Source organism: Bolinopsis microptera, chromosome 1 (assembly GCF_026151205.1).
Source record: "Bolinopsis microptera isolate Bmic1 chromosome 1, MBARI_Bmic_1.0, whole genome shotgun sequence".
In the NCBI taxonomy this organism is placed as follows: Eukaryota; Metazoa; Ctenophora; class Tentaculata; order Lobata; family Bolinopsidae; genus Bolinopsis; species Bolinopsis microptera.
The window spans coordinates 13300171-13321735 of record NC_087072.1 but is presented as its reverse complement, the minus strand read 5'-3'; the positions used below and the strand labels follow the sequence as shown (position 1 = coordinate 13321735).

Sequence of the window (21565 nt, the reverse complement as noted above, 5' to 3'; positions counted from 1 at the left end):
CAACAGATATGAGCATTCTCTGAGCCCACACAATGTCAGAGCAGCTCCTACCTCTCTTGTAAGCACTCTGCCATGGCATGGTGTACTATAGTTGTCAATTCTACTCTCAACAGTCAACCCGTTTTAAGGCAATTTGAGTGAGCATCTTCCTCGATCCGTTTAACAGTGTAAGTGGTCTAAGGCTTGTTATGATTTTATTTATTTTTAACAAGCAGCATACAGTTAACAGGAACTTCAGTTTACTGACACATGATATGAACGAGGGCCTCCGAAGATGGTTCATAGATGGGTCATAGGAATCGTACATTAAATGTTCACCACTACATAACAGTAACACTGATACCCACGACCGTTTATTTAATTGGGCTATAAGGGGTCGTTCACATATTACGTAATCAGGCGAGGGGGGGGGGGGGGGTTTCAAATGCTTACGGTTGATTACGGGGGGGGGGGGGGTTTGGTCGTTGATTACGTAATCAAAATTTTAATTTTTTACCGATTTTCGAGATACCAATTGGAAAATTGGTTAAAATCGTTAATTATGTAACCAAAATTTTCGTTTTTTAAACCAATTTTCGTTTGTGCTTTGCGATTATTTCATTCATTAATCCGTTGTGATAGTTTTTAATAAATAAATGGCTTAACATGAACATGTAATAGATAGGGAGGGGGGCGGGTGTGTCTAATCTTGATTACGTAATATAGGAGGGGAGTTGGGTCTTGATTACGGGGGGGGGGAGGGTCAAACCCTGATTACGTAATATAGGGGGGTTCGATCTTGATTACGTTTGATTACGGAGGGGGGGGGGGTTAAAAATTGCTGAGCTGCATATATATATATGTACGTATATATATATATATATATATATATATATAGGTTTCCTAACGTATTCGTACGTGCGCCAAAATTTGATTTCATTGCGCAAAACTGCTTCGCGCCATCCGTTTTACACTGCGACTCTAGATTATTGTGACTGGCCCAATATCAGGGAGACAAGTAACTCTAGCAATTCCGTGGGTGACAACCTATAAAATAACACATTACGAAAGACGACTGTCATTTTAATATTTACAAATCAGGAAATAAATCGAACGCAGCACTTCAGTTTATCAGTTGTTAATCTCGTTTAATAAATAGACTAGTTCATTTATTCTATTGTAATTCTCTCTGAAGGGGCATGCTTTCCACGTTGCCGTACGAAACCAAGATAGGAGCAGAGCTGTTGATTTTCTTTGCTGCTTCAATCACTTCTTCGTTTGTAATTGAGTCGATAGCACCGCATAATTGAGATGCCGAACTGGGACTGCCAGCTGCTATGCTCTCAAGACCGGTCGCTGCACGTACAGCCAGATTGCTTTCGTACTGAAAAAAAGATTTGTTATTTTAAATGTTAAACTTCACACGGTTAGAAATGACTAAAAGAGGCAATATTTTATGGGTCTCCTTGATTTAAAACAGAAATTTTAGAAGTGAAGAATATTAAACTCACTGCAGATAAAAGTTCGAGTTTGAGTTTGTTTTTAGCGGTTTCAAGTGCTTGGTCAGAAACACCATCATTAAGTCCTATCATAACACCATAAGAAGACTTCAGTACATCCCCAATCTGAATAGGAAATGAATTACAAAATGTAAACTAATATTAGGTTTACAGTTAAATAACTACTCTGGGTTGTCAATCTTAACTTTCAAATTGCAAAATTAACTAAAATAAACTAGCAATAAAGTAACAAAATTAGTCAACTTAATTGATAAAATAACTAAAATAAAACCTCTTGTCCAGCAGCGGAGATACTGAGCCCGAACATGCCAGTGTTAACATTGTTAATGTTAACACACTGGGTATTGAAGGGTGATTGAGTGTAGGGTGCTGCAGCGGATATGAGTTGACTGTGTGATCCACCGTGGGTTATCGCTGAACCTCCCGCTCCTGCAAAAACGATATTTTGTTTTGGACCGAGTACTTTTGAACAGTTTTTAATTTACCGTCTCAGTTTCAATTATTCTAGAACATTCTTCAAACATTTCCAGAATAAAAACCACGTGTCTCTACTAAATACTAACCAGCAAGATGTTTGAGAATGCCCAATACAAGGGCATCCTGTGACCCAGCAGCAGCTCCCTCAACAAGACACATTGCTAGAGCCCCATTACCAGATGCCTCGATCTGAGATTCCTGCATTCCAGTCCAGGTGGTGTTAGCAACAGTGGCAGAACCTCCTTCTAGTGACCAGAGGTATTCGTCAGCTAATCCACTCAGGTTCTCTGGGTCTAGACCTGTTGGGGTGGTTATCATTACCACTATACTAGTCATACATGGGATCAACTTACACTGGAAACTAAATGTAGTAATAATATTAATAATTTGGAACTACTATGAATGGTGAACGGAAAAATTCTTATCAATCAAATCAAAAATTATCATAAAAGTTGTATAAAATAACATTGTCGTGAGAATTCATTGAACCACCCTCACTGCTCACAATTCACAAAGTCCAAACTCTCACAGAAGTTTGAAGCCTGGCTATAAACAATAACTTACCAACACCAACTACAGCGATGTTGTTAGAGTCCTTGAAGTTCTCAGCAGCGAAGTCGAGCAGAGTGTTACGCTCAATTGCTCCCGTGTTTCCCGCTTTTAAGTAGATAGATCTGCCCAGTCCAGTTCCACGGTATGCGAGCTGTGATACACGTCAACAATTTAAATACACACATTCAGTGGGATCAAAGGAATCAAAATGAACCGCATTCAAACATAGACTGTTAACATTGGGTTCAAGAACAAAGTCCCATTCCCAATGTTGTGGCTAGTTATCAACACAAAGTTATGGTTAACATGGTCGATAATTGTAACACTAGCAGCTCACCCTGTTGGCCTCCTCCATCACAATAGTGGCAGGATCAGACAGAGCAACACCAGTCTGGTGAAGGGCATCAACTTTAGCTTGGTGGAGTTCGTGGTTGAAGAATTCCGGGCACACCAAGTTCTGTGTCATGTGATCCAATACTCTGGGAAGTTTAAAAGTACGTTAATAATATCACGATATTGTTGTGAAATACTTCAAATAAGTAAATAATACGTAGATCAGAACAATGACTAGAGAGCTGATGACAGACGAATTTGAGTGGAAAGTTCAAAATATTTTATATTTTCCGACAACAAGATGAACAATATGTAACTTACAAGCTAGCCTTATCTCTAGGACAAGAAGCAGTGATTGAAGTGATATCTCGTCCAACATTGAACTCGATATTGGCTCCACACTGTAGTGGTTCCCTGTGTCCGCCAATCAGAGTTCGCCTTGTAGTTGATCCTAACCTGGACCAATTTAAAGGTCAGCACAAAATTAACCTAATTAATTAGAGATAACAATTAACTACAGAGATGTTTTAAAAAGTAGAGAAAATATTGGAAGTTAAGAACATACCAGGCATTTTTCATGACTTGAAGACTGCCGGCATTTGCTCTGGTTTCGTTACCAGTTCCAACTCCCAAGTAAACACCGAGGTGAACCACAGGACTACTATTATCTACTGATACTGTAGTCACACCATTGGACAGCCTGGAGGCTTCCATCTGCACAAAGGTGGGGTTTAAAAGTTTTGTTTGTTGATAAAATTATCTCAATATAAGAAGGAAAAGTTGTAAGTTCAAATATAAGAAGGTGGTTATTAATCTATTAATCTATTAATTACTTCCTATAGGAAGTACCCAAATAAGATTTTTGATTAATGTTAAACACTACATACCTGGCCGCTTGTAGCCCCAAGGAAAGGTAGATTCTCCTTGTAACAAGGCATGACCATGGCGTCACCAGCCAGCCTCTTGTCAATATGACCAGTCCTGCTGAAGATCTGATGGAGAGGTACATCGTACTTCTTCTCCAGATCCAGGTTAACATGAGCAGAGTACTCCTCGTCCACCTTCAGCTTCCCCACAACACGCGTCAGGATCTTCTTGGGTAGGGCGGTCAGGGTGGAGAGACCGGCTACCTGCTGGGTACGGGCGGTGGTGGCTGCCAACAACATGCTGTGTAGTGTCAGGGTTAGTTGAGGAAATCGGAGCTTTATGAAATCTTATAATAGGTCATTGTTCAGTCAATCTACGAGAATTTCCAATTTAAGTGGAATATTACGATTTAGTTTTTAAGAACTTAATATAAACAGTAAAGTAAAGTAAACAATTTAATAAAGATGATTGAAGACATGATCAAAATATATTTCTTTAAAGAACAGCACATGATCAACACGACTAATGATAATAAGTTATAAAAAAGTGCCGCACGCACCAATATAAACAATATTCCAAACATTTCTTCCAATTTATCGACCCTCAATAATGACGCTAGAAAATGTCAAATAAACTTTTAACTTTTAAACAAACTTCTTAAATAAAGTATATCTAAAATAACAGACTCCAGACTCCAGGTCATCTGACTCTCATTTTAGTGACGTCACAAAGTCTTACTCTGTCCAGGTGGACCCCGATAAAGACTAAATGTTGGTACGGGATATTATCTCCCTTTATCTCGGTTATATCGAACATATCTCTTACTCCTTGGATCATAATCCAACCGTCTGGGGTTTGAAGCTTCCCTTTTAACCGCAGAATGTTCATTCCTCCCGTGTCCTCCATTGAGTGTGATTCTTTTCTGGAGAGATAAAGATTAGTCAGTATTCCAGTGAAAAACTTATGATCATAAATAGAATATATATATATTCTAGTTCTTGACAAAATCGAAATTAAAAAATAGAAATTTTTTACTCAACCAACTTGTTATCGGAATTAGAGAACGAATCAAGATCCTCCCATAACAAAGTCTCTAAAGCACTCTCTATATCTCCTCTTTTCATGATAATATCAGTTGTCATGGTAACTGTGCTGATAGATGATGATATATTGTGTTCTATCGTGCTGAAGATTGGGACGGTGTTACTGTACACAGCAGGAAACTCTGGAATAATCCAACAAGGACTGCAAAACATTTAGCAAAATAATGTTTGTGGAACTATACAAATATCGATACCACAGCTCACTGTATTTATTTGTTGGAACTGGAGTGCAAATTCATTATAATTGTGGAACTTAGGATACTCTTCAGAACCTCTATGATCGAGGTTTACTCTACATGAAGATGAGAATTAATTAATTAATTAATTAAAAAAGTAAAACCTTGGAGGAGGAGCAGCGCTGGAGTAAGCCTGAATTCCAAGTATCGTATCTAGATCAATCCGACTGTAAGAGGTATACTGTATATCACAAGAACTGTTGATACTCTGTATCTTTTTACTGATGTTATCTTTGATAGTATCGTTGATAAGATCTAGTTTGTTGAGTATGACAACATCAGCCAGTGCTATCTGACGCTCACACTCCGTCACTTTTCCTCCTGCTTCCTGGAAAAGTGCAATATATTAGAGAGAATAGACTTAGGGAGTGAGGACTTAAGTTTCTGTGGCAATCAGAATGTCCAAAGAAACATCATCACCTACATAACCAAGACGTACAAGAGCCAACAATTTCAAGAGATTTCCTCTGAAATTCTCAGCCTACTAGGACCAATCAAACACTGCCTATTAGTTCACGTGACAAATTTGGTGCTCAGAATACTCATGGTTTTCAACATGGTATACAGTGACGTATGGTTAAATCAGGGCTAGCACACAAGGACGCGTATTTATTTTGAGATAACAAATTTAGCTGAAGTGTGTACAGTCAGTCCCAGATCATTAATCATTTCAGTTTCACAGATTCATAAACGAGAGGTCATAAATATATAATAATAGATTTTGCTTTAAATAAAACTACCCAAAACTATAGGCCCGTTAAAAATGATTTCGCTTGTAAATTCTGTTTGTTGGGCACCGTTTGCATAACAATCCGGTCGTCCGTCGACCATCATTCAAACGATTACAGGCAATATCGTATACAATATTTTTCTAACAATCATCATTTCTATTCAAAAATGATCACCTCATAGATTATGTGTAGTTCATACTTCATAATTAATCATCAACCACACTCATCAACCACGGCTAGTTGACGGTACATTTTAGCGCGGACAATTGGTTCTACTCATGTGTAAATTTGAAGAAAAATAAACCGTTATATTATTCAAATAAATTTGGAGGAAAAAATCATCAGCCAAAGATTCATTCTGAGGCCTACTCAAGAGCTGATTTTGGTGTTTGGTTTCGTGCTTAGAAATAGATAGACCAATTACAAACTGTTCAGATGTTCACGTGACATATTCTGTGCCCACAATACCCATAGTCACTATATTTACCCAGGTTGAGATCAGGGGTAGTACGTACCAGGACGGCCACGGGTATTTATTTACAGTTTAGAGTTGACGAATTTACTGAGGTACGCTCAGTCAGTTTTAAACCATCAATCCTCTCAGTTCCACAGTATATATTTATAAACGAACTTTTGCGATTATTTTACTTTCAACATAACAGCAAACTTTTACTGTAAAGATGCCTTGATACATTTCGCTTGTAATTTCTGTGCACTGCTTGTTCACTTAACATTTGGGCCATTTTTAATCGTTGAGGACTTAAGTTTCTGTGGCGATCAAATGTCCAAAGAAACATGATCACCTACATAGCCAAGACGTACAAGAGCCAACAATTTCAAAAGATTTCCTCTGAAATTCTCAGCCTACTAGGACCAATCAAACACTGCCTATTTGTTCACGTGACAAATTTGGTGCTCAGAATACTCATGGTTTTCAACATGGTACAGTGACGTATGGTTAAATCAGGGCTAGCACACAAGGACGCGTATTTATTTTGAGATAACAAATTTAGCTGAAGTGTGTACAGTCAGTCCCAGATCATTAATCATTTCAGTTTCACAGATTCATAAACGAGAGGTCATAAATATATAATAATAGATTTTGCTTTAAATAAAACTATAGGCCCGTTAAAAATGATTTCGCTTGTAAATTCTGTTTGTTGGGCACCGTTTGCGTAACAATCCGGTCATCCGTCGTTCAAACGATTACAGGCAATACCTTATATACAATATTTTTCTAACAATCATCATTTCTATTCAAAAATTATCTCCTCATAGATTATGCGTAGTTCATACTTCATAATTAATCATCAACCACACTCAGAAACCACGGCTACCGTAGTTGCCGGTACATAATTTTGGCGCGGACAATCGGTTCTACTCATGTGTAAATTTGAAGAAAAATAAACCGTTACATTGTTCAAATAATTGTGAAGGAAAAAATCATCAGCCAAAGATTCTTTCTGAGGCCTACTCAGGAGCTGATTTTGGTGTTTGGTTTCGTGCGTAGAAATAAATTGACCAATTACAAACGGGGGGGGGGGGGGGGGGGGGTCAACCTCATTTTACCTCATGAGGCCAGCCAAAAAAGGCAAAATTGGGATGAGGTAAAATGAGGTAAAATGAGGTAAATAAATCTAGTTTTCTAAGCCTTTTTTTAGAGACAAAAAAGGTTTATTCGAAGTCATTATACTATAATTCGAGGCTGTGCATGGTCTCCCGTGATATTTAATGGTTTATTAGGGGTGATGTGGTCCCTGGGAAGGGGCATTCCCAGTTTAACCTACTTACTCTCCAAACTTGGGTAAATAAAACTTCGAATTATAATTATTATTTATGAAAAGAAAATTGAACATTTCAATTTCCATGATCCATTAGGAAATTGTTAATAGCACTTGCTAAGTTTTGTAAAGGAATTAGCAATAACTTTAGTGTCACTTTGGCAGTTGCCAATTTATGGGGATATTTATGCATTGCATGACATGGACCATTTAAATAATATCTTAGTTTGATATTGCGATTATCGAGTCACTCTGAAACAAATTGTGTCTAACTAGACCAAATGTAGACAACAGTTGTGCATGGAACTGGATTGGATATCTACATGAATTTAGTCGAAATTGCATAGTGAAAGGTCATTTCATAATAAATTACTCATATAAACTCATACTTCATGCAATTCTAAGTTCTTATGTACATGTTCAATGTTCATGATTCGCTGTAGAATAAAGGGCGGTTCACAAAACCACTTTTCGTTCAAATAATTAGATATCACCTCTAATTAATTGCTCTACAGGATCAGGAACAACCAAACAATTTTTTGTGTCTACGGTTTCGTATAATACTGACTTGGGCCACGCCCATATTTTTCACCAATTTTTAACAGGTAAAATTATCTAAATCGTCAATTTAGTCACGAAGGAGTTTGGAAGGAGTTCTAAATGTGTGCTCCTCTAATATAAACAGTAGGAAATGGTTAACTTTAGTCGAGGTTTCAGGTCTCTACAATGTCGGGAAGTTCCTGCAGGAATTTGCGCATTGCGCTTGAAGCGCAAGATTCACTGCGCCAAAAGCGAAGGTCCTAGAGACATGAGACCTTGACTAAAGTTAACCATTTCATACCATTGCTATCAGAGTATGCCACTTTCAGAGTCCTGAACACACTCCTACAGCTCTTAATCGTCAATTATATGAATTTTACCTGTTAAAATATATCATCTTTAACTGATATCAATTTAGTTTAAAACACTGTTAGTTTTAAAAAAGAACATATTACTTCACACCAAACTAACGCACAATATGATAATATAAAAAAGGAAGGTTTTCCTTGGATTCCGAATTCAAGTTTGATTATATCCTGGCACTGATTATCATTTATCGATTGTTCTCCATTTTCCAATGCAGTCAGCAAGTTCCAATTTAGGTAGACTAGGTTTTCGAATCTTCATATTATGTTCAGAAGCAGGCCAGAACGGGTTGTTACCAGAGGAATATCTTCTTGGAACAAGGAATTAATGACGTCTTCATTTATTTCTTCATAACTCGTCACTGACAGTCCGGACAGGATAAGCATTGACAAATGACGAGATCCACTGATTACTTCATAGCTCGTCATTGATAGGATCAGTATTAAATGAGGTCGAATGATTACTTCATAGCTCGTCACTAACTGAATCAGTATAACATGACTAACAACTAACGAGGTCCAGTGATCTCTTGCTGATACGTCAAAACAAGATCAGTAAATAGCTATAAATATCGAAAAAAAATTAGCTTAGAAATTACAGAGTACAAATGCCTTCTTCACAACTAATTCTTTGGCCTCATCTTTTTATATCACTCATTCCCTCTGAAACAAGATAATGCTTAGGACTAGGAGGAACTTAGTTAACTTCTTGTATAATTCGGTAAGAGGAAAATTCCTTAGTAAGCTAACATTCTTTTGTAGGATGTTACCACTTATCATATCTGTTATCCAGCATAATCCCACAACTAGACCCTCTTATTATGGAGTCTTGACAATGACATCAGCAATGTACACTATTTTGATGGTCCAGGTCTCCAAGAAAACCTTCCTCTTTATATTCTCATATTGTGTTAAACTAAATTGATATCAGTAAAAGATGATATATTTTAACAGGTAAAATTCATACAATTGACGATTAAGAGATATGGGAGTGTGTTCAGGACTCTGAAAGTGGCATACTTATAGCAATGGTATGAAATGGTTAACTTTAGTCAAGGTCTCATGTCTCTACGACCTTCGCTTTTGGCGCTGTGAATCTTGCGCTTCAAGCGCAATGCGCAAATTCCTGCAGGAACTTCCCGACATTGTAGAGACCTGAGACCTCGACTAAAGTTAACCATTTCCTACTGTTTATATTAGAGGAGCACACATTTAGAACTCCTTCCATACTCCTTCGTGACTAAATTGACGATTTAGAGAATTTTACCTGTTAAAAATGTTTGCCGAAATTTACCTCATTTTACCTCATGAGGCCAGCCAAAAAAGGCAAAATTGGGATGAGGTAAAATGAGGTAAAATGAGGTTGACCCCCCCCAAAAACTGTTCAGATGTTCACATGACATATTTGGTGCTTACAATACTCATAGTCACTACAGTTACCCAGGTTGAGATCAACCTGGGTATTTGTAGTCAAGGACGGGTATTTCATTACAGTTTAAAGTTGACGAACTTAACTGAGGTGCGCTCAGTCAGTTTTAAACCATCAATCCTCTATGTTCCACAGTATATTCATAATAGTAAACTTTTACTGTAAGGCCTTATGATATCATTTCGTTTGTAATTTCTGTTTGCTTGTTCACTTAACATTTGGGCCATTTTTAATTGTTGAAAACAATCGTTTAAAACGATTATTAGCACTACTTAATACAAATATCAGCCCCTCATTTAAACTATTGGACGTTAGTTATTCATAATGACCAGACTGTCGATTATCAACTGTTTTGGACTTCGATTTGTTTTCCTGACAGTATTTTTTTCAGCATTTTTATTTTTCATAAACCCATTTTATTTTTGGAAATTTCCTATAAAATGTTCATGTTTCACTTAATTCAAGGATTCAATTAGCCAAATTCTAAAAATCTCGACTCAAGAAATCAGTTGGAACGAGAATGGGGTTCAAACTTTTGAACACACTACTGATCGTCTTAGTTCAGGGCATCTTCTGTCAAGGTAAGATATTTGAAATTGTTTAAATAAAATTTACTTTATCATCATTAATTGTAAGAAAACAGCTAAAGCTTTATAAAATTAACAAATTCAACCGCACACAATTTTAAGTGCGTACATTTAGTGATTCTGTGATCATGGGTACAATTTTATTGCCCTAATTAAATGTAGGACAGCGGAATTATACATGAATTGATGTTAACATTATTAACTATTCATGCAACACTCAGTAGTACATTACTTTACTCTATCAGGTGAATTGAAGAAAAAGTGGTTGTCTAACGGGAGATGTGGTATATATTATCCTCTCCCTGATGGCAGTCCTGCTGAGTGTGACCCTGATGGGGAGAACCCTTGTTGTGATGATACGTATGATAGACAGTGTGGTAACACGGCTAATCACTGTTCTTGTTCGTACTACACCATTATATATAGGGAGTGGAAAGAATCAGGGGGCAAGAGAAAGTGGAGGTACGATGAGAAATGTGGTATATATTATCGCCTCCCTGATGGCAGTCCTGCTGAGTGTGACCCTGATGGGGAGAACCCTTGTTGTTATAGTGAAGCGTGGGTTGAACAGTGTGGTAACACGGCTGAGCACTGTTCTTGTCCGGACTGTGTTGACTACAGGGTTGTGGATGAATTGAGAAAATCAGGAGAAAATTGCTCAGTTACAATAGTAGGGGGCTTCCTCAAAAATGTGTGTTTTGATGAAAAGAGGAAACAATACTACTTCAAGTGTACCCACTCTGATGTGTACTTTGATTATCAGCTTGAGGGGGTTACTGCAGTTTGTGAGAACGATCCCCACGTGTATCAGGCATGTGGGTTTAATACTCAAATAACAAACACGGATGTGTTGTGTGGAGGCTTGTTTTGCAACAACAGATACATCAAATGTGATAAGAACTGCAGTGTAGATAAGGATTGTCCTAGTTACACTGTAACTGAGTATATTACTAGTAGTACTGCTACTGTTAGTGAGTACCCAACTACAGAGCTCTGTAATGATAAATGTATCACTAGTAATGAGTTTGAATGTAAAGATGAAAGTGATTGTAACGGGTATAAATACGGAATTAACTGTACAGATTGGGGAAAGGACAAGTATGTTCCTGTAAACTGGATATGTGATGGAGACAACAGCGACTGTGATGAAGGAGAGGATGAACAGGACTGTAATGTTAATGAAACTACCCCACACTCGTGTACACATTACAGAAATAAAGTAAGGTATAACAATATTAGAACAGTACCTATAATATTTAACTATACTAGGTGCTCTATATTTGATATAAAGAAGGAAATCTATCCATACTGTCTGAACTATCTAGATCAGACTAACTGTTCTGATATAGAGCGAGTAGGGGGTTATTGTCCTATTAATGGGTATAACTCGAGTGTTTCTAAGTACATGTTGTGTTATGAATATGATGAGAGGACTAGTTTACCAGTTAAGTTATGTGACGATGACATTCAAAACAGTTGCATATCACCGTCTACTTCCACTGATTGTAGAGTACACAAACACAGGATGTGTGACGGAGTGTGGGAATGTTCTGATGGAAGTGACGAACTTCATGACATGTGTGAATACATGACGAAGGAATTTCAGTGCGTCCGTAGGTTTAGCTTTCAACTAAGTATGAAGGTCGGAATACCAGTTTCTTGGATAATGGATAATGAGACGGATTGTATGGATGGAATGGATGAACAGGCTGAGGATTTGAATTTCTGTGGTAATCAAACTGACAAATCATACTTTTTTTTTTTTTATTAAATACTTTTCAAATTTTACAGAGTACAGCAATAGATGAATATAAAATAGAATCGTTCAAAATATCGCCCCCATCTGTAAAATATGATGGGCACCCAAACACGGTAAACACATAGTGAACTATGTCCGCAGTAACTTGGACCCATTACATCGAATTAATCTAAATCCAAAAATTTATGAAAAACTATTTAATAACAAACAAATCCATGGTGAATAACTGTGGATATATAGAGTCAAAATTGGTATTTCAATACGTCAAATTCCAGATACATTAGATACAGGTCTGAAATGGTCATTAATGTGTGAGAAGGTGTGCAGGTGAAGTGTGATATGATGTTGAAAGTATAGGAAGGTAGATTTAAAAAAATTAATAAAACAAAAATAATAATAATATGGGGAGCAAAGAGACTAGGCTAGACTGTTGTTTCACTATCCAATAAACATTTCCATAGATGCTTAGTGACCTCAGCTTTGAAAAGACTAGTAGACACAATCTGTCTTACCTGTAAAGGGAGTCCATTCCACAGTATATGGGTTCTGTAGAAAAATGATTTTGCCAGTGGGCTATTTGAGGTACATGTGGTGTGTGAATTCTGACTTAACTTAGGTAAAATTGATGACACAATAGACAGACTGTCGAGGTGGCAACGTCTTAGTCGAGAAGTGCCCTGATATAAAGAGAGATAGTGAGGCAGCGATACAGGAATTAAATAATTAAGAACTTTGTGGAAAAAAATAAGATCATTCAAGTCAAACTTTTGAGACAAAGGGAGAATGTCGACAAGCTTGCACTTTTTGACATATTGCTCAGGTGGATAACTGCGGCCCTCTTCAGACAGAATCCATTTAATAGCTCTCTTTTGGAGACTTTCTAATTTATCACTAAGTGATTTATTACAAGGGCGCCAGATTATGGAACAATTTTCGAATTGGCTACGAACCAGGGAGAGGTAAAGCGCCCGGCGACGTTTCTGATCAATGACAATATGGCCATCTCTTCTGACCATACCAAGTTGTTGGCAGGCCTTAGTATAAATTCTGTCGCACTGACTATTCCAACTTAGCTTAGGAGTAACATCGACTCCAAGATCTTTTTCTAACTCTACATACACAAGAGGAGAGCCATCAAGATTATATGCGAATGGAGGAGATAAAGATGGTTTTCCTGAAACAATAAGCACTTTACATTTTGCTGGATGGAATCGCATTTTGTTTCTTAGTGCCCAGTCAGAGAGATAGTCTATATCCATTTGTAAATTAGTATTATCAGAAGATGAATGTATTTTACGCCAGATTTTTGTACCGATTTAAAGAAAGTGATAAAACTTGCAATAACGTGTATCTGTGTCCGAAAGGTGATAAACCATACGTTCAATTCGAACAACTTTGTGACGGAGTGGAGACGTGTGGTGACGGTGCAGAGAATGAGGTTTGTAGGATTGCAAGAGATTTTCCAACGATCAATAAGACCGATCTTTATCACGGAGGATTGCGAGATGTATGCGGTGACTCTAACTGTGAAGTAAAAGAATTCATACGACCCTGGATTGCAGATTTATTCGGAATAACGAAGTCAGAGTTACTCGTTCCGACCTCAAAGGTTAATTGCACCTATTTGTTTGGTGAATATTACCTGTTTCTCAGTTGCATGGATCTATGTCTAGATGCCCCATGTCCTCTAAATAAAAACAGAACATTGTTGTACAATTCATGTCCTGGACAATATCCTGATCGAGCATATACGCTTGCTAACAACTCTTTTCTAAAGTTTGTTGAGAAGACAAAAAAAGGCAAATATCACCAGGACTATTTTCAATGCAACAACAGTAGATGTGTGGAATACATGCAAGTATGTGATCTCATAGATGACTGTGGGGACATGAGTGACGAGTTGAACTGTGCAAATCACATGATTTGTGAAGAAACTTTGAACTCAACTAAGCATCAGTTCATTTCCTTATCGCAGAGATGTGACGGTATATACGATTGCTTTGACCTCTCAGATGAATGTAATACCGCTTGTGGAAAAAGAATACTTGGAAACTGGATACTGCAGGTATTATGCTGGGTCATGGGTGTGCTAGCATTGATCTTCAACTCGTACACCGTATTCATTGGACTAACAACCATAAAGCATAGTGGGAATGAACGTATTTTAGCTAACAAAGCCTTGATCAGTCTAATCGGATCAGGAGATCTATTTATCGGATTATACTTGGTTCTGTTGTCTTTCTATGATAGTTTTGTACATGGGAACTGGTTTTGCAGACATCAAGCCGAATGGTACACCGGAACAGCATGCTCTATATTAGGGGTCATCAGCACAGTTGGATCACAAGTCTCCCTTTTCGCTATGACAGCCTTGAGTATCATCCGAATGTTCTGGCTCACTTTTAAGAAAAAGAGTATTCCAGGCCCTACAAACAAAAGCTCTGTTGTCAAGCTCGCTTTCCTAGCGACGGGAATTCTCGCCACATCCCTTGCTATAGCTGTTATACCATTGATACCTTCTTTTGAGGAATATTTTGTACAGGGAATGTACTATGACCCCGCCTACAAATTGTTCATAGGCTTCCCTAACAAAGAGAAACATGTCAATGTTCTTCAAGTTCACTATAATACCACTAACATCACTACGGATTTGACCTGGAAACAAATCGGTGACAAAGTAGACGGTATGTTCACTCAGGAACATGGACTTTTGAGTAGACGTCCAGTTCATTTTTATGGAAACGACGGTGTCTGCTTATTCAAGTACTTTGTTCGGAGTGACGATGCAAGAAGAATCAGACAATCGATTGAAAGTAGAGCGGACATAACTGATCATAAAGGAGATCCAGTAGTTTGGCTAATGCTTGGTGTGAACTTAGTCTGCTTCATCATCATCACTTTTTACTACATAGTTATCAATATTCAAACCAGGATTTCTTCACGGAGATCAGGACAGCACCATAACCCAAAAAGAGTGAGGGACAATAGATCTGTACAAAATAAAATTGCTCTTATTGTTGCCACTGATTTCTTATGTTGGGTACCATTTATTGTTATCAGCGGTATGCATAACCTCGGAGTTTTTGATGCGACTAAATGGTATGCTACGTATGCGATGATAGTTCTTCCACTTAACTCTGTTATCAACCCGCTGATATACGAAAAAACGTTAACAGAGTTCCTAGGAAGAAAATGGGGGGGGTGTAACCCAAAAAAACCCAAAAAAACCCAATCCCAGTATGACCTTTTTCAGGGTAGGAGTTGGGTTTTTTTGGGTTTTTTACAAATTTTTCATTTGAAGGAAATAAAATCATGTAGGCACCTAGCAAAACAATTATCAGTACAACATCACTGTTGTTGTTCATCACTACAACATCACAATAGATATAATCGCTTAAATATCACCCAAAAGCAGTATTTTATTCACTGATGTGCTCAGAAGAAGTTGGCCATCCAGATATGATATCAGCCATATGTAATGCTCACTTCGATGGCCATGGCAAATTGAGTTAGTAGGGACGCAACTCACTGATGACCCCAACCCTGACCGCAACCGGTACGAGAGGAATAAAGCCTTTCTTCTCACCTTCACGATCTCTGTTTCCGTTTTCCTGATCATCCGCTTAACGAGAAACCATGCTCTATCTCCAACTGAAAGAATCTTGCAGTTACCATCAGCTGCGTGATCACATGTGATATTAAGTGATATCTTCGCTTGTTTATGGCCCTGGAGTCGCTAAAATCTTGACTGGGATGGCATTCGATCTCGCCCTCCATTGAGGCAAACCTCAACAGCCGTATCATGATGCAGAGCATCACCATACACAGTTACTAGTTTCGCCCATTCCTCTGATGAGTCAATATCCTCCACTTCCTCTTCTTCATCATCTGTTTCCGCTTCGTCACTCTCTGCTCCGTCAGAAGATGGTTGGAAAGCCTCTCCTTCAAAGTTACAGTGTTCTTATCGCATCATCAAAATTTTTACAAGTAGGCAGGTGGTCTTTCAATGGTTGTGTGAAGCTTAGGTGGCCCAAGGCGTCACCGCTGGATAGAAGCTGGGTGGAAGCCCTGGTCTGATGTGAGGCTCCCAGAACTTTGAAAAGGGGTATTCTGCTGGTGCCCTCTTCCAGACACTCATCGGACAGCATGATGAAAGCCACTACCTCCACGTGGTGAAGACTGGATACTGAACAGGGGGTCCAGGCTAAAGGCAGGACGGTCGACGGGAGACATTGAGCCCCGGAAGTTCAATAATTTGATCTATTGACTCCTTAACTCTTGGTCTACAAGAGGCTTTGAGACTCGTAAATCTTTACTGTGGATTGCACAGTAGCTAAAGAGGTGTTGGCTGTTACCCTGTTCAACCTAGTCTACTATGACCCAGCTAGACTGGACCACACTCTGGTAGTCAGGATACGGCTCCCTATGCCCGGGGTACCGGGTAACGAGGTAGTCAGGGGAAGGGTTAGTCCCCGCTAAAGTGTAGCTCTGTTCTCACTCTAACCTCCTTATGCTTTGGGATAAAATCGGAAAGTCCCACACTGGAGCAGGCGACGATTGGGTAAGGATTACAACTGATGCTGTTTGGTAGAAAAAGGAAGTGTCACATTTGTCTTGTATAGCATATGTTCGTGCAATTACATGCTCAAGATACCCAAGATATTATGGTGAGAGTTAAAGATGGCTTTTGTTCAAGCGGATTGCCTTAACCTTTTACTCTTTTAGTGGCGCAAGAGTTAAGAACACAATCCACTGCCAATGTGCAGGGGACTGCACAGGATTGTGAGCCAACTGAAAAGTCAAGATGAATCTTATCAACAGCTTAAGGGTTAAAGCCCCTTTTTTTTCTAGTGGAAGTGGTTGCCGGGGTAATTACGCTGCTATTACAGAAGCTGATAACTCGGTCTCCACAACACGACAACCTATTTCTACAGAAAGTCAAACAAGAAAACATCAAAAAAATATGAACATCAATTGTATTGTATCATGTAAAAGGACTGCTAAGGTTAGCACATTTAACATAAGAACAGCCAGAGAACAGCACAAACGCATCGAACTTGCAGAACTATTTTCTCGAATCAAACTGCACATCCTTGGCCTGCAAGAACATCATGTAGAGCATTCTGAGCCTACCAGGATAGAAAAGATGAACAAAGGGATTCATCTAGTGACCTCATCTGCGTGGAAAAACGCAGCTGGCGCTTCTAATGGGAGAGTAGGAATCATCTTGACGAGGACAGCATATGAGGCTATTTAAGTCTTATAAAATCTTACAGCGCAAGGATCCTCACCATGTCTTTCAATGGAAAGCGCAGGCTCACTGTCATCACATGCTACAGTCCTACAGAAGCCTCATCTGATGAGGAGGCAGAAAATCTCTTTTGTCTAAAACCAAGCATCTTACTGTTAATTTAGTAGAAGAGGAGCCACACACAATAACTTCTAAGGACGGACATGCCTTAGAGGAAGTTGAGGATTTTTTCTACCCAGGAGCCTGGATAAGTACAACAGAGCACGACTTAAGGGTACCCAAGGCCAAGGCATGGGCTGCCTACCACAAAATGACGGCTATATGGAGGTCCAATTTGCGCCGAGATTTAAAGATCCGTCTGTTTCAAGGCTACAGTTGAATCAATCTTCCTGTATGGAACGGAAACGTGGACAATGACAGAATCTTTGAAAATAATAGACGGATGTTACAGTAAAATGCTTTGGATGGCCCTAAACGTGGACTGGAGAGAACATCGCACCAACAAAGAGGTCTTTAAATCACTCCCAAGAGTTAGTTCGAAGATACAGGCCAGAAGAATGAGGTCGGCTGGGCACATCCAGAGATCCAGCGATATGATGACCTGGCAGTACACCAACTTCTCCTTCGGGAACCTAGCCATGGGACCAGAGGGAGGGGCAGACCACCGCTCACTTTCGTCGATAACCTAATAAGTGACACCGTACTCAAGAACACTGGGGAGATTAAGGAGCTATGGCGGACAGAAAGCTTTGGAGACACATCATTGAGACTCGGACTCTGAAGCCGCCTTAAGTCAAGTAATTTAAGTCATGTGCTTTGACTTGCCCTTGACCTTCGTCATAGCCACAGGAGAACACATTTGCCACATTTGGCACATTTCCACTTTGTGCATTCATATGGATTATATCTCGATGATCGAGACATCCTGTTTGCTATCGTGATAACATACTATCAATATAAACACACTCATATACTATGTAAACTATCTATTAAGTTAAGACATGAGAACAACACGTAGGTAAGACTCAGTGGGAAATAATTCACATTCAATACAATTAATGAAATGGCTAGAATTTTGTTTAAATTTTGTTTAAAAAACCCAAAAAAACCCAAAAAAACCCAATCCCAGTATTACCTTTTCTTGGGTAGGAGTTGGGTTTTTTTGGGTTACACCCCCCCCAGAAAATTAGGGGAAGTAAAAAGACTCATCAGGAACAGTACCTCCACAGTTATGTCTTCGATCGCAAGATTTTTTCAGACAAGGAGTGTAGACATACAGAGTGCTGACTCCGGGCTAGATGTCATGCAAATGGAACCATTACGAGTACAAGAGGATCGCGAACTTCAAAATCAAGTATTAGCTGAGACAGATAATGTGAACTAAAGAAACCATTGATGAACAAAATGACAACATTCTTTAAAAACTAACATCACTTAATTCAACACAGAAGTCCAGTTTTAAACATTCATTATATATGATTTACTTTGTAATATTCCTTAATTGAGGAATGAGGTGAGTGTTGGAAAGGCTTATCATTGCTACTATTATACTGAGAAATTCTACATTTATTTAACTTTTCATTACAACCTATATTATTATGCTATGAATTATGATCGTGTCTAGAATTGGTACTTATTTTAAGCTCAAAAATGTTGATCTAAAAGTCTGCCTACAAATTTCATGGAGTCTAGGATATAGGATTTAGTCATGACGAAGGAATTTCAATCTGTGCGTATGTTCACCTTCAAATCAATATAAATTATGGGTTCCCAGTTGGCAGTTTCTTGGGGAATGGACAATGAGGTGGATTGTATGGAAGGAATGGATGAACAGGTTGAAGATAGGGTATGCAACGAGATAATATTCCTCCGGCGATTTTACCAACTTAGTGAACTTAGCAAGGGCTGGGATGGAGGAGTTTTTTACTATGAGACATATTGAACGGAGGAGTTTTAGAAAGCGTAAATAGGCCAGCACTTTGCTGAGCCTCTTTAGGTGCTCTTTCGTGTTTATATAAACATTAAATATAGCAATGTAAGATTTGATCCTTGATAAATATGCTGTTTCTCATGAACAATAGTAATGCTAGTGTTATAATTACTGCATACCAATATAATTATAACCTACAAGCCTTACCTAGTCCACATATCGACCGATATCGACCGATGATATTTCCATAATTCTAAACAATGTATCCATTATCTCGATAAGTTGCAATTGCGAACCCTAGAAAAGAGGATAATATGTGCAGGGGCGGCGACAAATACGTGCCACGTGGTGAAATAGTTCAGTTTTAAATTACAGTGAATCAGCAGCAAGATACGCTATGAGAAGAAAAACATCTTCATATTCATGGTCCATTATATTGATAGAAACATTCCATTTCAAATAACGACTAACAAGTCTAAGAGTGTACCTGGAATGTTTTGTTGAAGTTGTAAGCATCACAGAGAGTGACAATACCGTCCAGGTACAGTTTAGAAAGTCCCTCATCTACCCAGAACGTCTGTCCTATGTTCCCTGGGTCAGCTAAACCTGTGCAAGTTAAACACTTTAACTGAAGACTCTTTAGGTGAGTTGATCTCTTAGCTATTAATAATAGTGTTTTCATATCGTAGCTTCAACTAGATACGGGGTCTTGGTAACACGAAATATAGTTTAAAACAGTAGAACTAAAAGAGAATATTTACCAGTTGTTTCGATGAGAACATAGTCGAACTTTCCACTTTTCTCCATGAGTTTCTCTATAGCCATAACAGCGTTACTCTTCACAGCACAACACAAACAACCATTAGTCATTTCCAGCCACTCTTCGTACCTGACATTGTCATCAGATTAAAACAAAGCCAGAGATGATAGTGTTAATTAGAGAACAGAATACTTTAATCATTTAAAAGCATAATAATGTTCGTTAAAATTATCAGTTACAGTATAATCACCTCTTACTTCTCATTTCCCACTCCCAGAGCTCCCGGTTGCTCCACAGCTGCTCCTTCCCCGTACTCATTAACTATCACTGCTATACGCTTACCATGCTGCTCCTTTAGAATATACGTCAAGAGCGACGTTTTACCTGCTCCCAAATAACCTGAAACAGACAAGATAAGCTTTTCTAAAAGATGAACTAGATCGAAATATCGATACTTGTAACTTGCATGAGTTAGTACATTTATAGTGAGTTACGCAGAAAATGAACTGCGGAGAATTTTAAAATAGTTTGATAAACCCTTACAACTGACCAGTAAAATGCCTTGTTAACCAGTACTGACCGGTAAAACACCTTGTTAACCAGTACTGACCAGTAAAACACCTTGTTGACCAGTACTGACCAGTAAAACACCTTGTTAACCAGTACTGACCAGTAAAACACCTTGTTAACCAGTACTGACCGGTAAAACGCCTTGTTAACCAGTACTGACCAGTAAAACACCTTGTTAACCAGTACTGACCAGTAAAACACCTTGTTAACCAGTACTGACCAGTAAAACGCCTTGTTAACCAGTACTGACCGGTAAAACGCCTTGTTAACCAGTACAGTACTGACCAGTAAAACACCTTGTCAACCAGTACTGACCAGTAAAACACCTTGTTAACCAGTACAGTACTGACCAGTAAAACACCTTGTTAACCAGTACAGTACTGACCAGTAAAACGCCTTGTTAACCAGTACTGACCAGTAAAACACCTTGTTAACCAGTACTGACCAGTAAAACACCTTGTTAACCAGTACTGACCAGTAAAACACCTTGTTAACCAGTACTGACCAGTAATGATAGTAACGGGAATGTTGGGAGTATCATCTTCAGCTACAGACCCGGAAACCAGTGTGGGAACCTCGGCTGGTATCAGGCAGGGAGCCTCGTCATCTGAATCATCAACTAACATCCTGCAGCTGCCAGGGAGTGTTAGCTGTTCATTTGTGGTACAATGATCGCGATCGTGATATTAGAAAATATAGATATTATATTCTAAAGAAATCAGACAAAGATTTGTGAAGCGGCGCGTATTTAAGTTTATACAAGTTAGCTGTACTCTCAACTAGGAATGAAACACA

At 38.6% G+C, this 21565-nt stretch overlaps 2 protein-coding genes across 3 annotated transcripts; both read right to left on the bottom strand.

The window, feature by feature from the left end:
- Positions 1–1010: 1010 nt before the first annotated feature.
- LOC134826141 (cytochrome b-c1 complex subunit 2, mitochondrial-like) lies at positions 1011–4027 on the bottom strand. The gene is made up of 9 exons (XM_063838424.1): positions 3749–4027; positions 3427–3575; positions 3183–3317; positions 2866–3007; positions 2541–2679; positions 2063–2275; positions 1771–1928; positions 1491–1604; positions 1011–1363 (listed from the first exon to the last, which is right to left on the bottom strand). The coding sequence occupies exons 1-9, from the start codon at positions 4025–4027 to the stop codon at positions 1154–1156; spliced, it is 1539 nt and encodes a 512-aa protein (XP_063694494.1). The 3' UTR covers positions 1011–1153.
- A 155-nt stretch (positions 4028–4182) lies between these two features.
- On the bottom strand, positions 4183–21405 carry LOC134820392 (zinc-regulated GTPase metalloprotein activator 1B-like). Of its 2 annotated transcripts, none has more exons than XM_063830773.1 (7): positions 21276–21405; positions 20451–20599; positions 20202–20329; positions 19928–20046; positions 5172–5395; positions 4773–4913; positions 4183–4650 (listed from the first exon to the last, which is right to left on the bottom strand). In XM_063830773.1, exons 2-7 carry the CDS (start codon positions 20516–20518, stop codon positions 4428–4430), a joined length of 903 nt encoding a protein of 300 aa, XP_063686843.1. In that variant the 5' UTR covers positions 20519–20599; positions 21276–21405; the 3' UTR covers positions 4183–4427. The 2 variants fall into 2 exon arrangements, with proteins under 2 accessions (XP_063686843.1, XP_063686836.1); XM_063830766.1 differs by having other exon boundaries at positions 20458–20599; positions 21276–21399.
- Positions 21406–21565: the final 160 nt, after the last annotated feature.

Bases quoted from the DNA above. Each gene is read 5' to 3' on its own strand.
- LOC134826141 (XM_063838424.1), bottom strand. From the start codon at position 4,027: ATGTTGTTGGCAGCCACCACCGCCCGTACCCAGCAGGTAGCCGGTCTC. The intron at 3,576-3,748 runs GTATGTAGTGTT...ACCTTTGTGCAG, and splicing joins TTGGGGCTACAAGCGGCCAG to ATGGAAGCCTCCAGGCTGTC. The intron at 1,364-1,490 runs GTGAGTTTAATA...TCTTTTTTTCAG, and splicing joins AACTCGAACTTTTATCTGCA to TACGAAAGCAATCTGGCTGT.
- LOC134820392 (XM_063830766.1), bottom strand. From the start codon at position 21,396: ATGTTAGTTGATGATTCAGATGACGAGGCTCCCTGCCTGATACCAGCC. The intron at 4,914-5,171 runs GTTTTACTTTTT...CCCAATCTTCAG, and splicing joins AGCGCTGCTCCTCCTCCAAG to CACGATAGAACACAATATAT. The intron at 4,651-4,772 runs GTTGGTTGAGTA...TTATCTCTCCAG, and splicing joins TTCTCTAATTCCGATAACAA to AAAAGAATCACACTCAATGG.